This window comes from Aulonocara sp. 'chitande type north' Nkhata Bay, linkage group LG17, assembly GCF_057382095.1.
Source record: "Aulonocara sp. 'chitande type north' Nkhata Bay isolate Kocher_YH1m ecotype deep benthic linkage group LG17, A_spYH_male_GT1.1, whole genome shotgun sequence".
NCBI lineage: Eukaryota > Metazoa > Chordata > Actinopteri > Cichliformes > Cichlidae > Aulonocara > Aulonocara sp. 'chitande type north' Nkhata Bay.
In genome coordinates, this window is record NC_141360.1 from 6,898,441 (window position 1) to 6,916,833 (window position 18,393).

At 41.1% G+C, this 18,393-nt stretch overlaps 2 protein-coding genes across 2 annotated transcripts in view; one reads left to right on the top strand and one right to left on the bottom strand.

Annotated features, from left to right (window-relative positions):
• The window catches only part of LOC147309573 (inactive tyrosine-protein kinase transmembrane receptor ROR1-like), a 36,978-nt gene that overhangs the window by 5,911 nt on the left and 12,674 nt on the right, over positions 1-18,393 (bottom strand). Inside the window, exons 2-5 of the mRNA XM_086269886.1 lie at positions 11,779-11,906; positions 10,262-10,579; positions 9,935-10,180; positions 9,628-9,830 (exon numbers count right to left, since the gene is read on the bottom strand). Of these exons, the coding sequence (XP_086126012.1) occupies positions 9,628-9,830; positions 9,935-10,180; positions 10,262-10,579; positions 11,779-11,906 (895 nt within the window). The remainder of the gene's footprint in view (positions 1-9,627; positions 9,831-9,934; positions 10,181-10,261; positions 10,580-11,778; positions 11,907-18,393) is intronic.
• Positions 2,773-5,592, top strand: LOC147309574 (TOG array regulator of axonemal microtubules protein 1-like). Its single transcript, XM_086268571.1, has 8 exons — positions 2,773-2,870; positions 3,079-3,406; positions 3,649-3,888; positions 4,053-4,176; positions 4,293-4,398; positions 4,498-4,736; positions 4,832-4,987; positions 5,075-5,592. Exons 1-8 carry the CDS (start codon positions 2,796-2,798, stop codon positions 5,307-5,309), a joined length of 1,503 nt encoding a protein of 500 aa, XP_086124697.1. The 5' UTR covers positions 2,773-2,795; the 3' UTR covers positions 5,310-5,592.

Here is an 18,393-nt window from a genome sequence, read left to right on the forward strand (position 1 = left end):
ATTAAATCCATTTCCTCATTAAGATAAAGAAAACGAATGATTCAAATGGAGAAAATGCGGTTCAGCAGTTTCCCACAAACACCACAGCAGATACACTGTGTAAATGCCATCTGTTAGAAATTAGTCACCTTAATAAGTATATTTAGTGTCAGATTTCTGTGTAAAATAGTTGAGGGGAAAGCAGATCACTTGTTTAAGAATTCATGAGGACTGTTCATCAGATGCCCCCCACCTTACCATCTCTCAAAAAAAAAAACGAAATCCAGGGAAAATGGCCTTCTTCAAAGGAAAGTTTATAAGAATTTATTTTTTATATTTTATGAGTGATTATTTTTTAATTTTTTAGGGGGCAAAGTCTGTGAGCTACACTTCTGAAAGTGTGAGCACAGACTTTCAAACCTCAGCTCAAGTTAATCCAATTTGGATGTCCGATCTCCAGCAGCAGCTTGGGAGGCCAGTAGAGGAGATGGGACCCACATTTTGTTTACAGCTTCACATGTGCAAAGCACGTAATAGACTTTAAAATGGAGCAAATCAGCTGAACACTTCACAGATATTAAAGCCTGATTATGGGGGAAAAACACATTTTCATCCATCTTCAGTGCGATAAGTCCCAGGTATGATGCCATAACTTTTTTTGAGACTCTTATCCAAAATCTGTGACGGTATTTTAATTTCTCAGTATGAATTTTTTTTTTTTAACATAACGTCTTATTACAATGTGTATCTTTCCCCTGATTTTTTCTTCAGGCAAATCTGTGATGTCAGGTTTCTGTGTGTGTCTTCTTTTTTTATTTTGATCATTAAGATTAGTCTTCTTTGCAACCAGAGCATGACCACGGTTGATAATCATACCGACCATCTCATTAGAACAGCACCAACAGATGACGGTGGGGATGTTGGGGACTGAATATTTTTTATATAAAGTCGATGGTGCCAAACTGCCACTCGTATCTATGCTTGGGAAGAGATAAAAGGTGCAGAAAGGTTGGCAGAGATTTCCAGATTCCAGGAACTTTGAGATGAATAATGAAATTCCTCTGTGAGGACACATGCACTCACACACTCACACATGCACACCGTCTGTACGAGCTCTGAGGGGGGTGGTGAGTGTGTGTGTTGTGCATGATGTGAGACACAGATGTTTTTAGTTATGGGTTTTTTCCCCGCTGTCTTTCCTCCCCACACCCAAACCCTCAGAACCTCCTCACACCACCACAGATTTCTATGTGTGTGTCTAAATGGACTGTCATAGGCAGTAACCCTTGGGTGACCCCCTGCAAGCAAAGCCTGTTAGGTAGCAGCTTAATCCAAGACAAAGCTGCAGATAATGAAAACAGGAAAGAAAGACATTTGACTTAGTAAAACGTCTAAAAGTCGGAATATTTAGCCCATATAAAAAAGTTTTTAAAAGACAGAAATCACACAGCCGCTCCCTTTTATTAAAATTTTCTTGTAGATCTGTAAAATTTAGCTACAAGGCTGAATGGACGCATGAGGGCGGGGCTTTGGTAATCTTTCAGCTGATGGTTATGCAGTCTGCTATATTTCAGAACCAAGTTGGCAACAAAGACCATTTAAAATCAACTGTATAATTCCATGACTGCATGGCTGTCACTCTCCTGTAAACGTAACTCTTTGCAGACACAAGGTCTTCATGTAAACAGCAAGGAGAGACTCCCTTTTTAGGTCAGTGAAACATTTATTCCAGTCCCCCTCCCAAAAAACCCTCAGAAACAAAATAAAGCAAGGATATTAATGGATTCTGACGCATCTGTGACATCTGCAATTCTCTCCGCGGCTCTTCGCTGTAATACTATACGCCTTACCTTGAGCATCAGCTCAAGTGTGCCCAGCAATACATGCTGTCTAGATAAACCCCCAACCCTCCGCCCTCAACCACCACAATTATGTGGAAAAAAAGATGTGCTTACACGACATGACAGGGTGTGCAGCCTTGAAGGCAACATGATACTCATGCTGATGTGAGCTGTGTGTTTTACTGGGAGACCATGATATACATTACAAAAAAGAAAAAAGCTCCAGTGGTATTAGGATGGACAGAAGCATAGCAATGGAAAACTAGATCTACTTCTACTGAATCGAGAAAAGGTTCCTGAGAAGAGATTTAATTTTCAGTATATAAGAAATTTGGGGCGTTTCTGAAGGTACTGTACCATGTTAGAGCATCTTAACATAGAGTCCTTGAATACTAGGCAGTTGTAGAGGATGAGTTACTCTACTTTAAATGACTCCCACCCCTTATTGGAGGATTTCAGCTTCTTCCTTTGGGACAGAGGTTTGCAGCCCCTAAATGCAGGCGAAGCTTGAAGAAACAGCTTTGTCCAAATTGCTATTTTGTTGTCGTTGTTGTTGTTGTAGCAAATGACACACATGTTTTTTTCTGTATTTTTTTAAAACTGTATTTATTTATTTACTGTACTTATTTCTCTGTTTATGACAGTGCTTTTATCTCCTTTTTGCCGTTTTATATCAGTATAGTGTTGTCTAGTTTTAGAAGCTGTGATTAGGACGTCTATTTAAATTTGTTGATTAAAGATCATAATTAGAGATCATAAGCTGCCTTTGATTTAGACATGTCTGATATTTTTGTAAAAACACAAAATAGTGTATATATATGAATATTTTCAAAAAATGCACAGAATGCTCTGTGAGTTCATGACATCATCATAACTGATTTACTGAGCAGCTGAGTTAGAACTTGTCACTCACACACTGAGCAGCACTCACAAACTTTCTGTTTCTAAACAATTTGTTCACTTTTTATCTCAGTCATGCCTGAAAAGACATCAGGTAACTTTTTCCATCGCTTTCGAGATTTGATTCAGAGAAAACGCACAGGTGGAGATGTAAGTAACTAAACATACTCATTCTTGACTTCTCTGCTGTTCAAATGTAAACGTTTCGGAGAGATGTGTTATATTTTGCTGCTTTGCACAGTGTAATTTTTGTGTAAGTCACTGTAGACAGAGCAACTGTCAGCGCTTCACCACAGAGTCCAGGATCCTGGACTTTCACAAAGCTCTGAGCAGTAAGAGAAATGTGTTCTTTCAACAGGCAGACACATCGCATATCGCACAGAGACCCAGAGATTATGCTGTGCGACTCCCACCTTTACCTAAGCAATGCGCAGGCTCTCCACAGAGAGTCCAGAGAAGCAGGAACTTAAGTCCCTGGTTGGATGACCCCTTTTGGAATCAGGAGGACCCTAAAAGAAGTCCGTGTAGCCTCAGCTCTGTAGACACACACACACCAAGTGAGCTGAGGGCCATTCCTCTCATTGACAGTCCTGTTGAGATGACACCGCTCACTCCAGTTCCTCCACCTCCTCGAGCAGCTTGTCCATCACAATTGCCTGTTTTCTCTGCTAAACATTTAGGAGCAGGTCAGTTCAAAGGTGATGCTTTTCTTTAGTGGTTACACCTGCTGTTAATCAGTTAGTTTAGATTTTAAAATTTGACACTGTAGATTATCTATTTTAATGCTAAATTACACATATTCTTGCTGTCCATTCATTTTATATGCTTTTTTGTAGAAAAAAAAAAATCAGGAAGAAAAATGTCTATTGTTGTTTTTTTTAGTAAGATGTCAATTTGTAGTTATTTATTTATTTTTTTGTCTAAACAGACACGAAGGTCATTCGTGGAATAAGAGTCTTGACAGTAAAAGACAAATTTGGGCCTATTTTGGAAAAACTGCAGCATTTCCAGGATGGGATTGTAACCTCACCTGGACACACAGTACCAACCAAAACATTTACTGCAGTAAAGCCTTTGACTCCAAAACCTCCAACAGTTCCCATACCGCAAAAACGAGGACCTCGGCTTGGGACGCTGCTGCGCCGTGCAAAAGTCGTCCCTATAGACGGTAAGTGGTTTTCCTCAGTAACTGTAGAAGATGCTGAATAATCAAACTTTAAATTAAGAGATTTTTTAAAAAGATTTTAATGAACAATTAATCACTGCATCATGTACAATGCTTCAAATTAGAAGAAATTACATTTTCTCTTTACTAACCTCGTTGATTATCAGACAAGAAAGCAGACAGTCAGTGCAGTCAGAATAATCCAAGAGAGGGCAGGGTCAAACTCCCGCCTCTAGCTACACCTGTAGAGAGCCTGTCCCACAGCTTTAGTCTGCTGTCTTCAGACGACTGGTAAGAAGCGTAGTAAGGAGACATTAAATACTGCACAGAAACAGTGCTGCATAATGTGGCTGTGTTATTTGTGGTGTTCCTGAAGTCGTGTTCAATGTTGTGTTGTGTAAATACAGGATTAAGAAAAGACAGGGGTTGCAAACTATTCAGTCTCTGGCAAAGCACCACTCGGACATCCTGAAGACTAAACTGCATGAAGTGTGTCTGGTCCTCACTGAGGAGGTATTGCACACTTTATGTTTCTTATATGTGTTTCATGCAGCTAGTTTCCCTTCAAGTGCATACTACAGCCTCAACTGATGATTTTCACTCACATTTTAGGTGAAAAACCAACGCTCAGCAGTAGCCTGTGAGGCCATACATACCATCGATGAGCTCTACATTCAGCTCCAGAAAACAATGGACCCAGAAGTTGAAACAACAGGCCGAGCTCTATTGCTGAAGCTTGCACAGACCAACAACAACTTTCTTCATCAGGAGGTCAATCTGGCACTTGATGCCATGGTGGAAAATTGCAGCCATGGACGGATTCTGAGCGCTCTGTTTAACACAGGACTGACGTAAGAGGAGAGAAGAAGCTGTAGTGATTTTATTAGAAGACATGAAAGAGAGATGATGTTCACTGAGTTGTGTGTCTAATATTGTCCTTGCTCAGCCATCGCTGTGTCGCAGTGAGGAATAGCACAGCTCAACACCTGCACCAGCTGGCTGACAAAGTTGGAGCAGCCGTCATCCTGAAAGCAGGAAGCTTCACTGAAAGGTTTCTAATTGCTGCCTCTAGAATGGCAGGGGATGCTGCACCTGAAGCCAGGTGGGTACTTTTAAATGGGTTTGAAGTGCATCAATGTTTTATTTTCTGTGAGTTTACACAATTAATGACAACTGTAATCTTCCACAGGTACCATGGGCGAACAATCATCAAGAAACTGACCCTTCACAAGGACTTTATGAATTTGTGGATGAAGATTGTCCCTGAAAAAGACAGGCGTCCTGTGGAGAAGAGCCTGAAAAAGGCTAATAATTACAGGCAGCAGGTCAGCATTCAGACTAGGCTCTCCTCTCCAGCAGGGCCTGGGATCCCCAGATGTGACAATGCAAGTCCTGACGAGTACAGAGGAGAAGAGCTACAGTAGCAGCAGCACTCTGAGGCTAAGCTGGGAAAGTGGTTGGAGGTTCAACCATCATGACCACAGACAGTCCCAGTCGCTCTGCAGGAGTAAACTTCTCCATCTTCAGGACTACAAACTATTTCTCTGAAGGACAATATTATTTAGATTTACATTAATTATTATTACATCATTCTTATTATTACATTATTTGTATTATTTCATTATTATTATCACATTTTTAAGATCCTGAATGGACAATGAATGAATAAATCCCTTTTTTTTTCATGTGAATTAAAATGGCACTTTGGTTGGCACATATACAGTTTCTGTTTTTCTGTCAACAAATATTAATACATTCTTAGTTCTCTTGTTTTCGTTTTTAACCCATGATTTTGCATTTTTATCAGGATTCAAAGTCATTTTTATAACATAAAGAAATATTAAATAAATACTAGAAAGCGAAAATTTCAGAAGAAATTTTAAGTGTGTCTATGCTAATCAGTGTAGTTTAGAATAGAATAGAATAGAATTCAACTTTATTGTCATTGCACATTTCTTGGATTCATTTGGTGATTTATTAAATCTATAACTGTTATTCTAATCTGCTGCTGAGTCTCTTACACTTTTCTTTATGCTGTATATTTTCACGTCTCTGGAATAGTTGGAAGTTAGATAGTCAGCTGGGAAACTTTGTGTTAACTCATGGAGCTGAGGATATCGTGGACATGCTGACCTCGCTGCGTGGTGTACAGAGCGAGGTCAGCATGATTAATATTCACAATAAAAATATTAGCCGAACATCATGAAGTCTGTATGTGTTTCATAGTGTCGAACAACCTTTGTACAGTTAAAGCCAGCAGTTACTACATGACAGAAACACCAACGTTATCTCTTTTATGCGTTTATACACAGGTCACGCTGATTACTGAACAAAAACCCAAAGATCAGATGTTAAACAAATTTATTTGCTCTCTCTCCTCCTTAAACATGTTTTTAATGTTAGTTATGATTCAGAATTGGCGACTGAAACACGTAAGACACATAAGAACATCAGGAAATAAAACACCGATAAATATAACCTCAGTAAAAGAAGTCAGCGGGGGTTACTACAGCTGTGCGCTTTGTCGGTGGGATTGCTTGCGAGGCGAGCGGGTCTATCCCACGCTTTGCCGTGAGACTGGGCAGACATCTCCGAAATCATCGAAACACTTTTGCAAAGAGGCTGTATCTTGACAAACCGACCAGACACATGAAGATTATAGTGATGGGATTTCCGGCTCTTTTTAGAGATCCGGCTCTTTCGGTTCGGCTCACTAAAAAGAGCCGGCTCTTTCGGCTCCGAACCGGCTCTTCAGGTTGTTTTGTTGCTTTAATTAATTTATTATTAACAATAATATAAAATTATGCACAAAAGGAATTACTAACGTAAAAACAAGTGGTTTTATTTATATATGTTTATATATAAATATATGCGGTGGCCCCTAGAGACAAAACACGTACAAACTCCAAAACACATTTCTAGCATGAACTGAACTTCCAAAGCAGAGCTACTAGATCACTTAAATTACACAATTGAAAGCATGTGTGTATTGTTTGTATATTTATACACAGGCACTCATATATATATTCAAATAATTTAAAAAAAAAGTTCATTTACCTGTTATTACCACACACCAAATCCGGTCGTTGGTACTTGCTGGCTTGTGTAGCCACAAGATAACAAAGGCTCAACACTGCGCCCAGCATCCTGGAGCACTTCTGTTGTCTTTTGTACGTGTTTTGAGTTTTTATGTGCTTCTGAGTTTTTATATGCTTCTGAGTTTTTACGTGCTTCGGAGTTTGTACGTGTTTTTACGTGTTTTTGGAGTTTTTACGTGTTTTGGAGTTTGTACATGCTTCAGAGTTCGTACGTGATTTGAAGTTTGTATGTGCTTTGTCTCTAGGGGCCACCGTAAATATACTTTTATTTATTCACTCCACATAAAATGTAATAAATAAATCATATAATACAAAAATCAACTATTCACATTTCAAGTTTTAACTATTTAAATTTTCAGCTTTTTCCTTTCACAAATTTAAAGTGAAAAGAACACAAAACACTGCAAACCACAACACAATTAAATATAAATTATAATATGAAAACTAAAAGAACATGCATATTCTCTGTCATATGGACCTGCATGAATAAACTTTCTCAATCCTTTATCATCTGCAACCGAAAATAGTTGTGGATGATTACTATACCTTTCTAATGTTGTTGTCCCTGCCTCTCTTTCTCTCTCTCTGGCTCTGTTCCTGTGCTACTGAGTGTAACTACCGCCCCTCCCCCCTCTGCCCAGCGTAAAGCACAAGGCTCGCGTGCAGAGTGAAGCGGAAAAAAAGTGCGAGAGAGAGGCCGAGAGAAAGAAAAAAAAAAAAAAAAACCCCACGTGACGGCTCGCGATAAGGAGCCGGCTCGCGTCGTTCACGTCAAAGAGCTGGCTCTAAGAGCCATTTCGTTCGCGAACGACCCATCACTAGAAGATTAAACCACTACATTCTCGGCTAAAAAAATATTAAAACGGTATTTGGTGACACACAAACAGGGTTTTTCAAAGCTCAGTTCTGTTAGCTTCCACATGCCGGTTGTTGTGTGCTAGAAACAATGGCCACCAGGCCAAAGCAATGGTTTTGACTCGATCAGCGTTAACCCCGCCCCCTGAGTTTGATGGGTGAGGCTGACAGATAAAATTATTTCATGATGAGAGCCAGGCGCCAGGACTGCCAAAATGAAATAAATAAATATATCATTAAATAATTAATTAAATGTGTCAATAATTAATTAAATGTGTCAATAATTAATAAAAATGTGAAATACATAAATAATTAATTAAATGTGTCAATAATTAATTAATTAAATGTGTCAATAATTAATTAAAATGTGAAATACATAAATAATTAATTAAATGTGTCAATAATTAATTACATGTGTCATAACTATTTATTTAATTAATTAATTCCAATTTTAATTAATTATTGCCACATTTAATTCATTATTTAATGGTGTATTTAATTAATTCATTATGGCAGTCCTGGCGTTCCATACTGCTCTACCAGGTGTAACAATTGAGTTTAACATCCAGGCATCCATGAAAACGGAATTTATGACATTTAACGGAGTTAGAAGTTAGCAGGGAGTTAGCTCGCTAGCTTCTATCTAAATACAATATAGCATGTCCTGACTGCGGGGTTTTGGAAACAAATTAAAATGTACAGCTCTGTTATCACTTCCAGCATAAATGAAGACAGAAAACTAAACAGCAGTGACGTTTGTAGGGTTACTGAAGTTGGGCTAGCTGGTATATAATGATGTGCTACGTGACCGCTAGCGACACAGCTATGTTAGCATAATATAAACAAGCTAACTTTTTTTTCCACTCGATAAAAGTTAATGTGAGTGTTCTCGGTGGTCAGGAACAAATGTAATCGCATGGCAGGATGCTGTAAAAGGACCAAACTTCAGCCAGGAGAACAACTGAGATAATCCATCCACAATACGAGGTTAGTCATTCATATACTGCTGCATGGGCTGGGCTGTAGTTACATCCTAAGGTTTTAAAAACTGAGCTTAAATAAATGATTAGCGGTAATAAAAGCCGAGGGAGGTCAACAGTGATCACTGACTGTTTTAGGAGCTTTTTGAGATCAAATAGAAGAAAATACATAACATTAAACATGTTAACAACACAAAAGCCATATTAAACGCAGACTACTTTAGACCCGGAAGTAAGATTCGTCGCGTCATCACTGAACAACCGGATAAGAATAATAAAGCCGACGAATAGTAATAAGTGTGCCTCTTGGCATAGGCACACTTAAAAAGATGAATTAAGTGAGAGGACCAAGGATAAGGAGAAGTGTAAGGGAAGGGTGTGGAAAAAGAGACAGTGAGAAATAAACAGGAGGGAGGTGGTGGGCTGCAGTTGAACATTCCTGAACCTGCTGAGCTCTGATGACGGATCTGATGCTTTGTCTGAGACAGGTCGTTACCACACACACTCAAGCCAGTAACATATCCCTAATGACACACAGAGGGCTGTGCCAGTGTTTTGACTCCTTCTGCAGTCTGTTTGCATGCCAAACGACAGCCTCTTTACAGTCATTACACAACAGCGTGATGATGCACTTAGTGTCCACTTCAAAATCGTGAAGTTTACAGTGTTTAATTTTTGCGTTGATATTACATGTAAAAAGTGTTCTATATCTGCAGAAATAAACGGTAATCTGCAGGATTACCAGGAAGGCCCTCCGTCATTTATTCCCCACCCTGAGTGCCATCTGCTGTGACTGTAACGCTCCCTACCTTAGGCTTGTATGCAGTCGCGAGCATGGACATCTCAACGTTCTGGCCGCGGACGGGTTTGGGTTGGCGCGTCACGGGAGGCCTAGAGGACTTCTGGTTGTTGCGGCACACGCAGATGAAGAAGAAGACCAATGCGATGGCTAAGGGGATTACCACGCTGGGAACCAGGATGTACAAGATCTCAATGCCAGACTCCTTATGGTCTAAACAGATGGGACATCGAGAGAGGGGAATCATCTCATTTCACACGTCACACATGTGTCACAAAGGCAACATCGCAAACTACGATTTAAAACTAGCGTCTCACCACAGAGGGGTATGTCGCAGAGCTCCATTCTGACCCCCTCATCTAGTGTGAAGCACCAGGGGGCCTCGTGTTTGTTCCCTGGGTTGCGGCAGTACGAGTGTCCTCCGTTAAGCTCCGGGTAGCGCACAGCCTGGTAGTTGTGGCTGTGAGGATACTGGGAGTTCCACGGCTGACACTGACGCCCTGACTTGGTTATGCTTACCGTCCCTCTGTAGTCTACCCCACTGTTGTTATAACATTTGTGATCTGGTGGAATATAACAGACAATGATGTTTTAGCAGCGTCAACACAGTAAATCATTACAATTGCCACATGAACATGTCTCACTCTTGTTAATAGGCTCTGTCATAGGGATCCCGATCCTCAGACAGTTGGCGGCCTCGGGGCTGTCGGAAGTAGCCAGGTCATCGCAGTTTGGCAGTTTCAGTCTCTTCAGTATTATCGGGTTGGAGCGGGCGATGATGTACTCGGTTTTACACAAGTCGTTCTCCAGGATCTCGCATTCGTCCTTACAGAGGTCACGGGGTTTGTCGGACCCCGAGCTGCGGTCGCACGTTGGGAAGGCAAAGTGGCAGAGGGAAGGGATGGCGAACTGCGAGCAGCGGTCAGACAAATGGTTGGACGTCCCGATCATGGTGAAGGCCGCTGGGAACGAGAGGATTCAATTTCAGTTGCTTGAAAGTTTCTAAATAACGAAGAATTAGGAGACTGAATAAAAACAGAGAATTTCATACTTTAAATGCACGACTCGCGCACAGCGATGCTGTTCACTTATTGCAAACATGTGCATTGCTGCGGCTGTCATTATCACTACGGCGACTACGATGAAGAGGAGACGCGAATAAAAAGTGGCCAAGTGAACCTGACAACCATCCAAATGTTTCTCCAGCACATGTTGCTTGAGTAAAAAGGAACATAAAGATCAGTAAGTGTGACATTAAATTCAAGATGCTGAATCTGGACTCTGATATGATTTACAGTCCTACTGTTGGCCTGTTACGACTCTGTGGCGCCATAAATCTCAATTATCACTCGTCCTTGATGTTTCAGATCAGGCTCTGGATTCATGGCCTGCGTCATTCCCTGAACTGTTGCACGGATATAATCAATAATGACCTCTGAGGACAAACGCATGCATACGCATAAAACAAAAAGCACACACGCTGAGACACAGACGTGTAACAACACTGGAAACAGTGTGTCGGCCACATGTGATTCATACTGAGTGGTGAACTCCCTTTGAACTCTCTAAGTGACGTTCTGCTTCCTTCCTGGAGCATATTAATTATGATTACCTTCTGAAAAATCTGAATTTACACAAAGTTTTTATTGAATTACTACATCTTTTTTATTTTTAGCAGCAAATTATATCTCTAAAAGAGTTTGGCAGTTTCAGTCTCTTCAGTATTATCAGTATTATCAGTATTATTTGTCTTTTAGAGACAAATTATGTCTCTGAAAGACATAATTTTCTCCCATTTAATTGAATCTACCAAAAATGCAGGTGCCATCTGCCATCAAGAGCAAGGACAGAAGAAGCGGCACTTATTCCAATTTTTCAAACAAAGCATAAAGAAATGACTTTTGGCTCAAGACTTTTGCACAGTACTGTATGCCCTTTGGTCATTGATTGTGTTCAGTTGTCTTTCTTGAATCTGCAGGAACTAAATATTTAGTAACATGGAATCATCTTCATCAAGTTAAGCCTGTACACACAAACTAATCAAACGTTTCTTATGAATGAATATGTATTTATGATGGATGTAGAAGTAAATTTAATCTATTCTCAAAACATTAATTCGATTTGTGTTGGCTCGAAGGAGGTTTAGCCCGCTCAAACTCACCTGTGATCTGGGTCTCAATCTCCCCCTGCATCTGCAGCGAGTCGACAAAAATGCTGCGGTTGCCGATAAAGCGGGCGCAGGCTATGCCTCTGTACGGCTGGCAGAATCCATCTTCAGGAAACCCGTTGCTGAGAGGTCAGAGGGGCGAGAAAGAGAGGGTGCTTTTAAAGTTCGTCTGAACAACATGAATCAATTTCATCGACTCTTTCACAGGAAAACCACTAGAGGTCAGTCTACATTAGCATATCCCACAAGACCAACTAGTTCCACTTCTGTGGAGGGAAAGGCTGCTCCTTGCTGCCTTTGCTTGGCTACAGATCAGGCAAACTCAAAGGCAGATATCTAATACACATAAATGTCCTTATTCACAGTAAACTGCTTTAAGAATCTCACGTCGGACTTTATTCGTGTTGCGTCAGAGAGTCGTCACTCTGAGCCACAATTTAAAACATATGAAAGGAGAAAGAGAGCAACCTTGTTTCTACAGCTATGCAACTCCACTCAGTGAGCTTCTTTTGGGGCATTTCTTTTAATTTCCTCGTTAATGTAACGATTCTTATCCCGCTTAACACAGTCATCATCATCCTCTCCCCTTCCTGTCTCACTCTCTGTGCTTTTTTATTCTTTCTCCATACACACATACACACACACACACACACACACACACACACACACACACACACACACACACACACACACACAAAGCCCACGCTCACCGGCAGACCACTCGCTCAGTGTGAGATCACTTTGTCATGCGCTTTAAGTCATACCATATGGGACGTTAAGACCAGGCACAACTGCAATATGTGGTATAGGCGAGTCCACGATTCCACTGCATATATGAAGTATATCCTCATGGTGCAGACCTGCTGCCTGAGTAATGGCGAACAGAAGCAGCTAGACTATGACATTTTTAATATATTTAACTTAAAGTGCAGCCAATCACAGCTAAGACACAGGCCTCAGCTGTGATTGGCTGAACAATAACACCAATAGTCAAACATTTCGACTCTGATAGGTAAGGTGGCCCCGAGAGGTCGATCGGACCGCAGCTTATGAAAACACCAGCAAATAGAAAAATGCTGAAAAAGCACACAAAATAAAACTGAATAAAAACCCCAATAGAAATAGAAAAAAAGTTGCTAATAATCACAAAACAACACACAAATGTTTTTGGGGAGACAATAATGTGACGGAAGAGTTGCACAAATGACAAGCCAACAGTAGATGGCCAATAGCAAACTACCTACAGTATTATATGAAAGTGTGCAATTAAAACAACAATATAACACATAACATTGATGAATCCTCAACTGCTTTTAATGACGCCTCCGTATTTTTTGATTTCTGTCCGTTCTGTGGCTGGTCCATCACATTATTGTGTCCCCAGAAACATTTCTGGATTTTGTTTTTTCTACTTCTGTTTTATTCAACTTCTGTTGTGTTTTCTACGCTTTTGCTGCATTTTTCTATTTACTTAGTGTTTCCTTAACTTGCAGTCTGTTTGACCTTTCAGGGCCACCATATATGGGGGTTTAAAAAACACTATTGTGTAGCAGCCTAGTGAGAATTTAACTGCTTCTCTACTTCTTTTGCACATCATTCTTTTATTACAGCTTTACAGAAACGTCACTTTTGCTAATGAGAGTTGGATGGTTTACAAGAGATGGTACAAAGTGCGAAAAGCACTAATTTTACTCCACAAGCTGTAAAAATTGCACACACATTCCCCCATCCTGGTTTGGTGTGAGTGTGAGGTCAGTAGGTTACCTCTCTCTGTGGAGTGTTAAGTGACTGAAGGGCCAAGGTCAGTTAACCCCCTTTCCCTGTCTGTGCAGATCTTAAATGGGCTTTCCAGACATGGACACACACTCACACACACACTCATGCACACACACACCCACACTCACACACATGACTACCAGGGCAGCGGTCTGCATACTGCCGATTCCTCAGAGATAGGGTAACTTTACAACTTAATGCAGGTTTAAACAGATTTTATCCCCGGAATATGTAATTTCCTACTAAAATATGCAGTAATAATGACTTCATGTTGCGGTGGGCCTGCAGAGGGCTTAGCACCCCTTCAACAAGCCGCAAATGCATAAACTGATACTCCTTTGGATGTTTTTCACCCTTTTGGGGAAGAGCCGCCTGTGTTTAGGTGAAAGCAATAAAGGGAGTGTCTGGTAATTGTAAGCAGTAATAATTGAATAATTTGAGAGACTTACAATTGGTTAGGTTCCTGCCATTTTTGAACGTAATGAAGCGGAACATAAAAAAAGGTAGCTCTGGCATGAGAAAACATACACAAACGGGATAAAGAGCGAGGGCTGGAGTGTGTCCAGGCAACCCAGAGGTTAGTTTGGTTGTGCGTCACAGAGAACGGTGGACACAAACATCCACACTAGCATGAAGCCACACACAGACAAGCAAATGACAAGGGAGAGGAGACGATCCACCGCAGTGCAGCCAGATCCCCGCGGGCAAATTATAACTACTGCAAGTCAGAACGCCCTAAACCAAAGCGGCTCAGCTTGAATCCCAAGTCGCCCTCACTGGGCTTCCTGTATTTTAGCTTCTTTCACTGGTTTCCAAATCAACGGAGCTTCCAAAACCATGTCTAAGAAGATGATTAAAGCATCTCGTCTGGTAGGGAAGGAATGGATAACAGCATGTTCGAAGAGCGATAGACACATCTACGAAAACCTAATCACTGTGAGACATCTGAGGTTTTCCGAAAACCTCTCTCGGTGTTTTCTTGTCCATTTATTTTCTCATGTGTTTGTGTGTGTCAGTGTAAGCTATCCCGAGCAGGGGAAAGCTAAGCGCGGTTGCTATTTGTGTAAACAGTGAATAACTGTTCAGGCCTTTGATTTTACACACTAACGCCACGGGCCCTCTGTATAATGTTTTATAACAGTTAATTACAAAGGGAGCCTTCTCCGTTCCAGACTCGATCTATAATCCAGATATAAACAGAAAGACGAGCCTCACCACAGAGCCTAAACAAGGTGCTGAAGACACTGATGCATTGTCCAATTACATTTTTTCCGACCTCATTATTTATTCAGGGAAGTGCTTGCTGAGCAGCCATGGTCTTTTTCCACCCAACACCCAGGTTAACATCCACAGTATTAAATAGAGACTAGTATTTACCAGACCTGTGTGGTAAATACATTTGCACAATAGGTGTGTAGAAAAGATATAGAGTTCAACTCATTCGATTCATATGTAATTCAAGTATTTATTTACTTTTTTCACGCTCGAAATAAATAAATAGGGAGATGGATATAAATGGAACATCTAGCTCATGTGAGCTACATTTAGCAACCCTGAATTGGACAAATGGAAGACGTTGGATGGGTGGATGGTTGTTGAAGAATGGAAGTACAAAAACACCTACGTACATGTTGTTATTACCTGGTTGGACCCCATTATAACCGTCCTTTCAAAACAGCTTTAATTCTTGGTGGCACAAGATTTTATCCATACTAGCGTGAGAGCATGAAGCAGTTGGTGCACATTTTTCTCCCCTTCCACCGCATGCCAAATTGGACTGAGATCTGACAGTGTTGTGTGTCAAAATCCCAGTATATCAGCAGTTTCAGCACATCTAGCACCAACAACCATGCCACAGTCTTTGTTCAGCTTTCTTTTCCATTCCAATGCTTGGTTTGAATTTCTGCAGCTCGTCTTGACCATGTCTGCATGGCTAAAGGGTTACTGTCATGTCATTAGCTGATTAGTTATTTGTTAATGACCGGTTGAGCAAGTGTACCTAATAAAGTGGGAGGTGAGTTTTATATAAATTTGAAAGCATCCAATAAGAGAACAAGACTGATCCTATCCATACTAACTATTTTGGCACTGTTATAAAAACCAAGCTAACACTGCTTTATGTTTTCAGTCTCACTCGAAATCCCAAATGTAAATCCACACGGTGGTGCTAGGAGATTGTCAAATACATAAGGTAACATAATCCAACATCTGCATATTATTGCATGGTAATCCATCTAATAGGTGTTGAGATGTTTTAATTTGAACCAATGTGGTAAACCATCAGACTCAAACAGCAGCTCTGGAGTCATTCTGTAAACTAAAATTAGGATTACAAGGAAAAGAACATGGACATATTTACAATATTGTGTCTTGAGCCACTTCAAATTTCTTTATGTTTTGCTAGCAAAATTGGAAATAGGTGCAGGGATATATTAAAACATGTGCAAGCCTACATGGAAATAAAGTATAGAAAGCAAAAACAGAGTTTGTACAATTGTAGTGTGAGAGTCAGTATTTGGTATTTGGCCACCTTTATTTTTCATCACTGCCTGAATTCCCTTTGGCATCTTTCTTATAATTTCTTTAAGTAGTCTTCAGGAATAGTTTTCCTTGAAGGCCATTTAAGTTTTTTGTTTGATGTTGCTTCAGCTAGATAAATGGGAACAATTGCTACAGGCTGCTAGCCCAAAGTTGCAATTTCAAATTGGTACCTTGCGAAGTTTTCGATTATGTTTTGACACAACACTGATTCATCATTTGAGTAAGGTGCCTTTTTATGCTTGAACAAGCCATAGGTCAGCAGTCAGTTGCTTGAACTGGTCAGGTGCACGGACTACACTGTGAAAAAGCAGCCAATGTCCAAACAACTGTGAAAAAGCACCGAGAATCGTTGCTCAAGACCATTTTAATAAACATCACAAGAAAGTCTGGCTCCTAGAAGCAAATTCTAAAGAAATTAGGAGTGGCTCAAAACCTTTGCACTGTACATTTTCAGTTTTTCATAGGCAGAAACACACGTGCTTGGACAATGAAACATATAAACCACAAACTGATGATAGGATGGAGTGGCTCGTTTTGATGTCTTCTCTCTGATCTCTTGACTAATACTGTGTCAGAACATCAGTACAATGACACAGACACGTTCCGGGATTTAAGGGCTGTGGTTTAACACAAACATAGAATTATCAGGAAAGGGAGAGTTTTCAGTTAAGGAAGAATGTTAAAAAATGTTGAGTCAACTCTGAATATCTCTAATAAGTTGTTCAATCTGGATTTTTTAAACCATATTCATCAAAACGTCCAAAGTTCTCAGGATTTCCACAGATTCCGCAAACTCTCCCAGTTCCACTTTCCAATGTGATGACTCGTCTTCACTCTTATCTGCTTTAACTTTTCCGTGACGATTTTTATTCATTAGTGGGACACATGGCAGTGAAGATAACTGTCCGACCAATGAACACAGAACATGAACACAGCTCAAAAAGGCTGTGACACGAATGAGCACACACTTTCTTTACTCCAGAATCAGAATCAGAATCAGAATCAGAAAGGGGTTTATTGCCAAATGTTGAGCAGGTTTACAACATTAGGAAATTGCTGCGGTGCTTCAGTGCAAACATGCTGTCATAAATAGCACTTAAATAGACATGGAAAAAAATAAAAGTAGGGATAAGAATTAAAAGTGCTACGTGGAAAGATATGTGCATGAGATATACATGAGATATATACATGAGAATAAGAATTAAGAGTGCTACGTTGAAAGATATATACATGAGTGCAGGTGGTGATCAGTGCCAAACATAGAATGATGCAGTGAACACAGCGTAGGGTCATGTGTTAGTGGCGGGTACAGTCATATGGTTATTGTTCATGTGTCCAACAGCAGAGGGGAAGAAACTGTTCTTATGGCGAGAGGTTCTGGTGCGAATGGACCGGAGCCTTCTGCCTGAGGGGAGCAGGTCAAACAGACTGTGTCCAGGGTGAGAAGGGTCAGCTGAGATCCGGGCTGCACGCCGCAATGTCCTGGAGGTGTACAGGTCCTGCAGAGATGGGAGTCTGCAGCCAATCACCTTCTCAGCAGAGCGCACAACACGCTGCAGTCTCTGTTTGTCCCTGATAGTGGCTCCAGCGTACCACACGGTGATGGAGGAGGTGAGGATGGACTCGATGATTGCAGTGTAGAACTGCATCATCGTCCGTGTTGGCAGGTTGAATTTCTTCAGCTGCCTCAGGAAGTACATCCTCTGCTGGGCTTTCTTGATGACGGAGGTGATGGTGGGCTCCCACTTCAGGTCCTGGGTGATGGTGGTACCCAGGAAGCGGAATGAGTCCACAGAGGTGATGGGGGTGTCAGACAGGATGATGGGGGGGAATGGGGCTGTGTGCTTCCTGAAGTCCACAATAATCTCCACTGTCTTCTGGGCATTCAGCACCAGGTTGTTGTGGCTGCACCAGGACACCAGACGTTCAACCTCCCTCCTGTAGGCAGACTCGTCCCCGTCCGAGATGAGTCCAATAACGGTGGTGTCATCTGCAAACTTGATTAGCTTGACAGACTGGTGGGTGGAGGTGCAGCAGTTGGTGTACAGGGAGAAGAGCAGAGGAGAAAGAACACAGCCCTGAGGGGAGCCGGTGCTGATGGTCCGGGAGTCCGAGACATTCTTTCCCAGCCTCACATGCTGCTTCCTGTCCGTCAGGAAGTCAGTGATCCACCGGCAGATGGGATCAGGCACATTCATCTGGGAAAGCTTGTCTCGGAGATGGTCTGGAAGGATGGTGTTGAAGGCAGAGCTGAAGTCCACAAACAGGATCCTGGCGTAGGTTCCTGGGGAG

Bases quoted from the DNA above. Each gene is read 5' to 3' on its own strand.
- LOC147309574 (XM_086268571.1), top strand. From the start codon at position 2,796: ATGCCTGAAAAGACATCAGGTAACTTTTTCCATCGCTTTCGAGATTTG. The intron at 2,871-3,078 runs GTAAGTAACTAA...TTCTTTCAACAG, and splicing joins GAAAACGCACAGGTGGAGAT to GCAGACACATCGCATATCGC. The intron at 4,988-5,074 runs GTGGGTACTTTT...AATCTTCCACAG, and splicing joins GATGCTGCACCTGAAGCCAG to GTACCATGGGCGAACAATCA.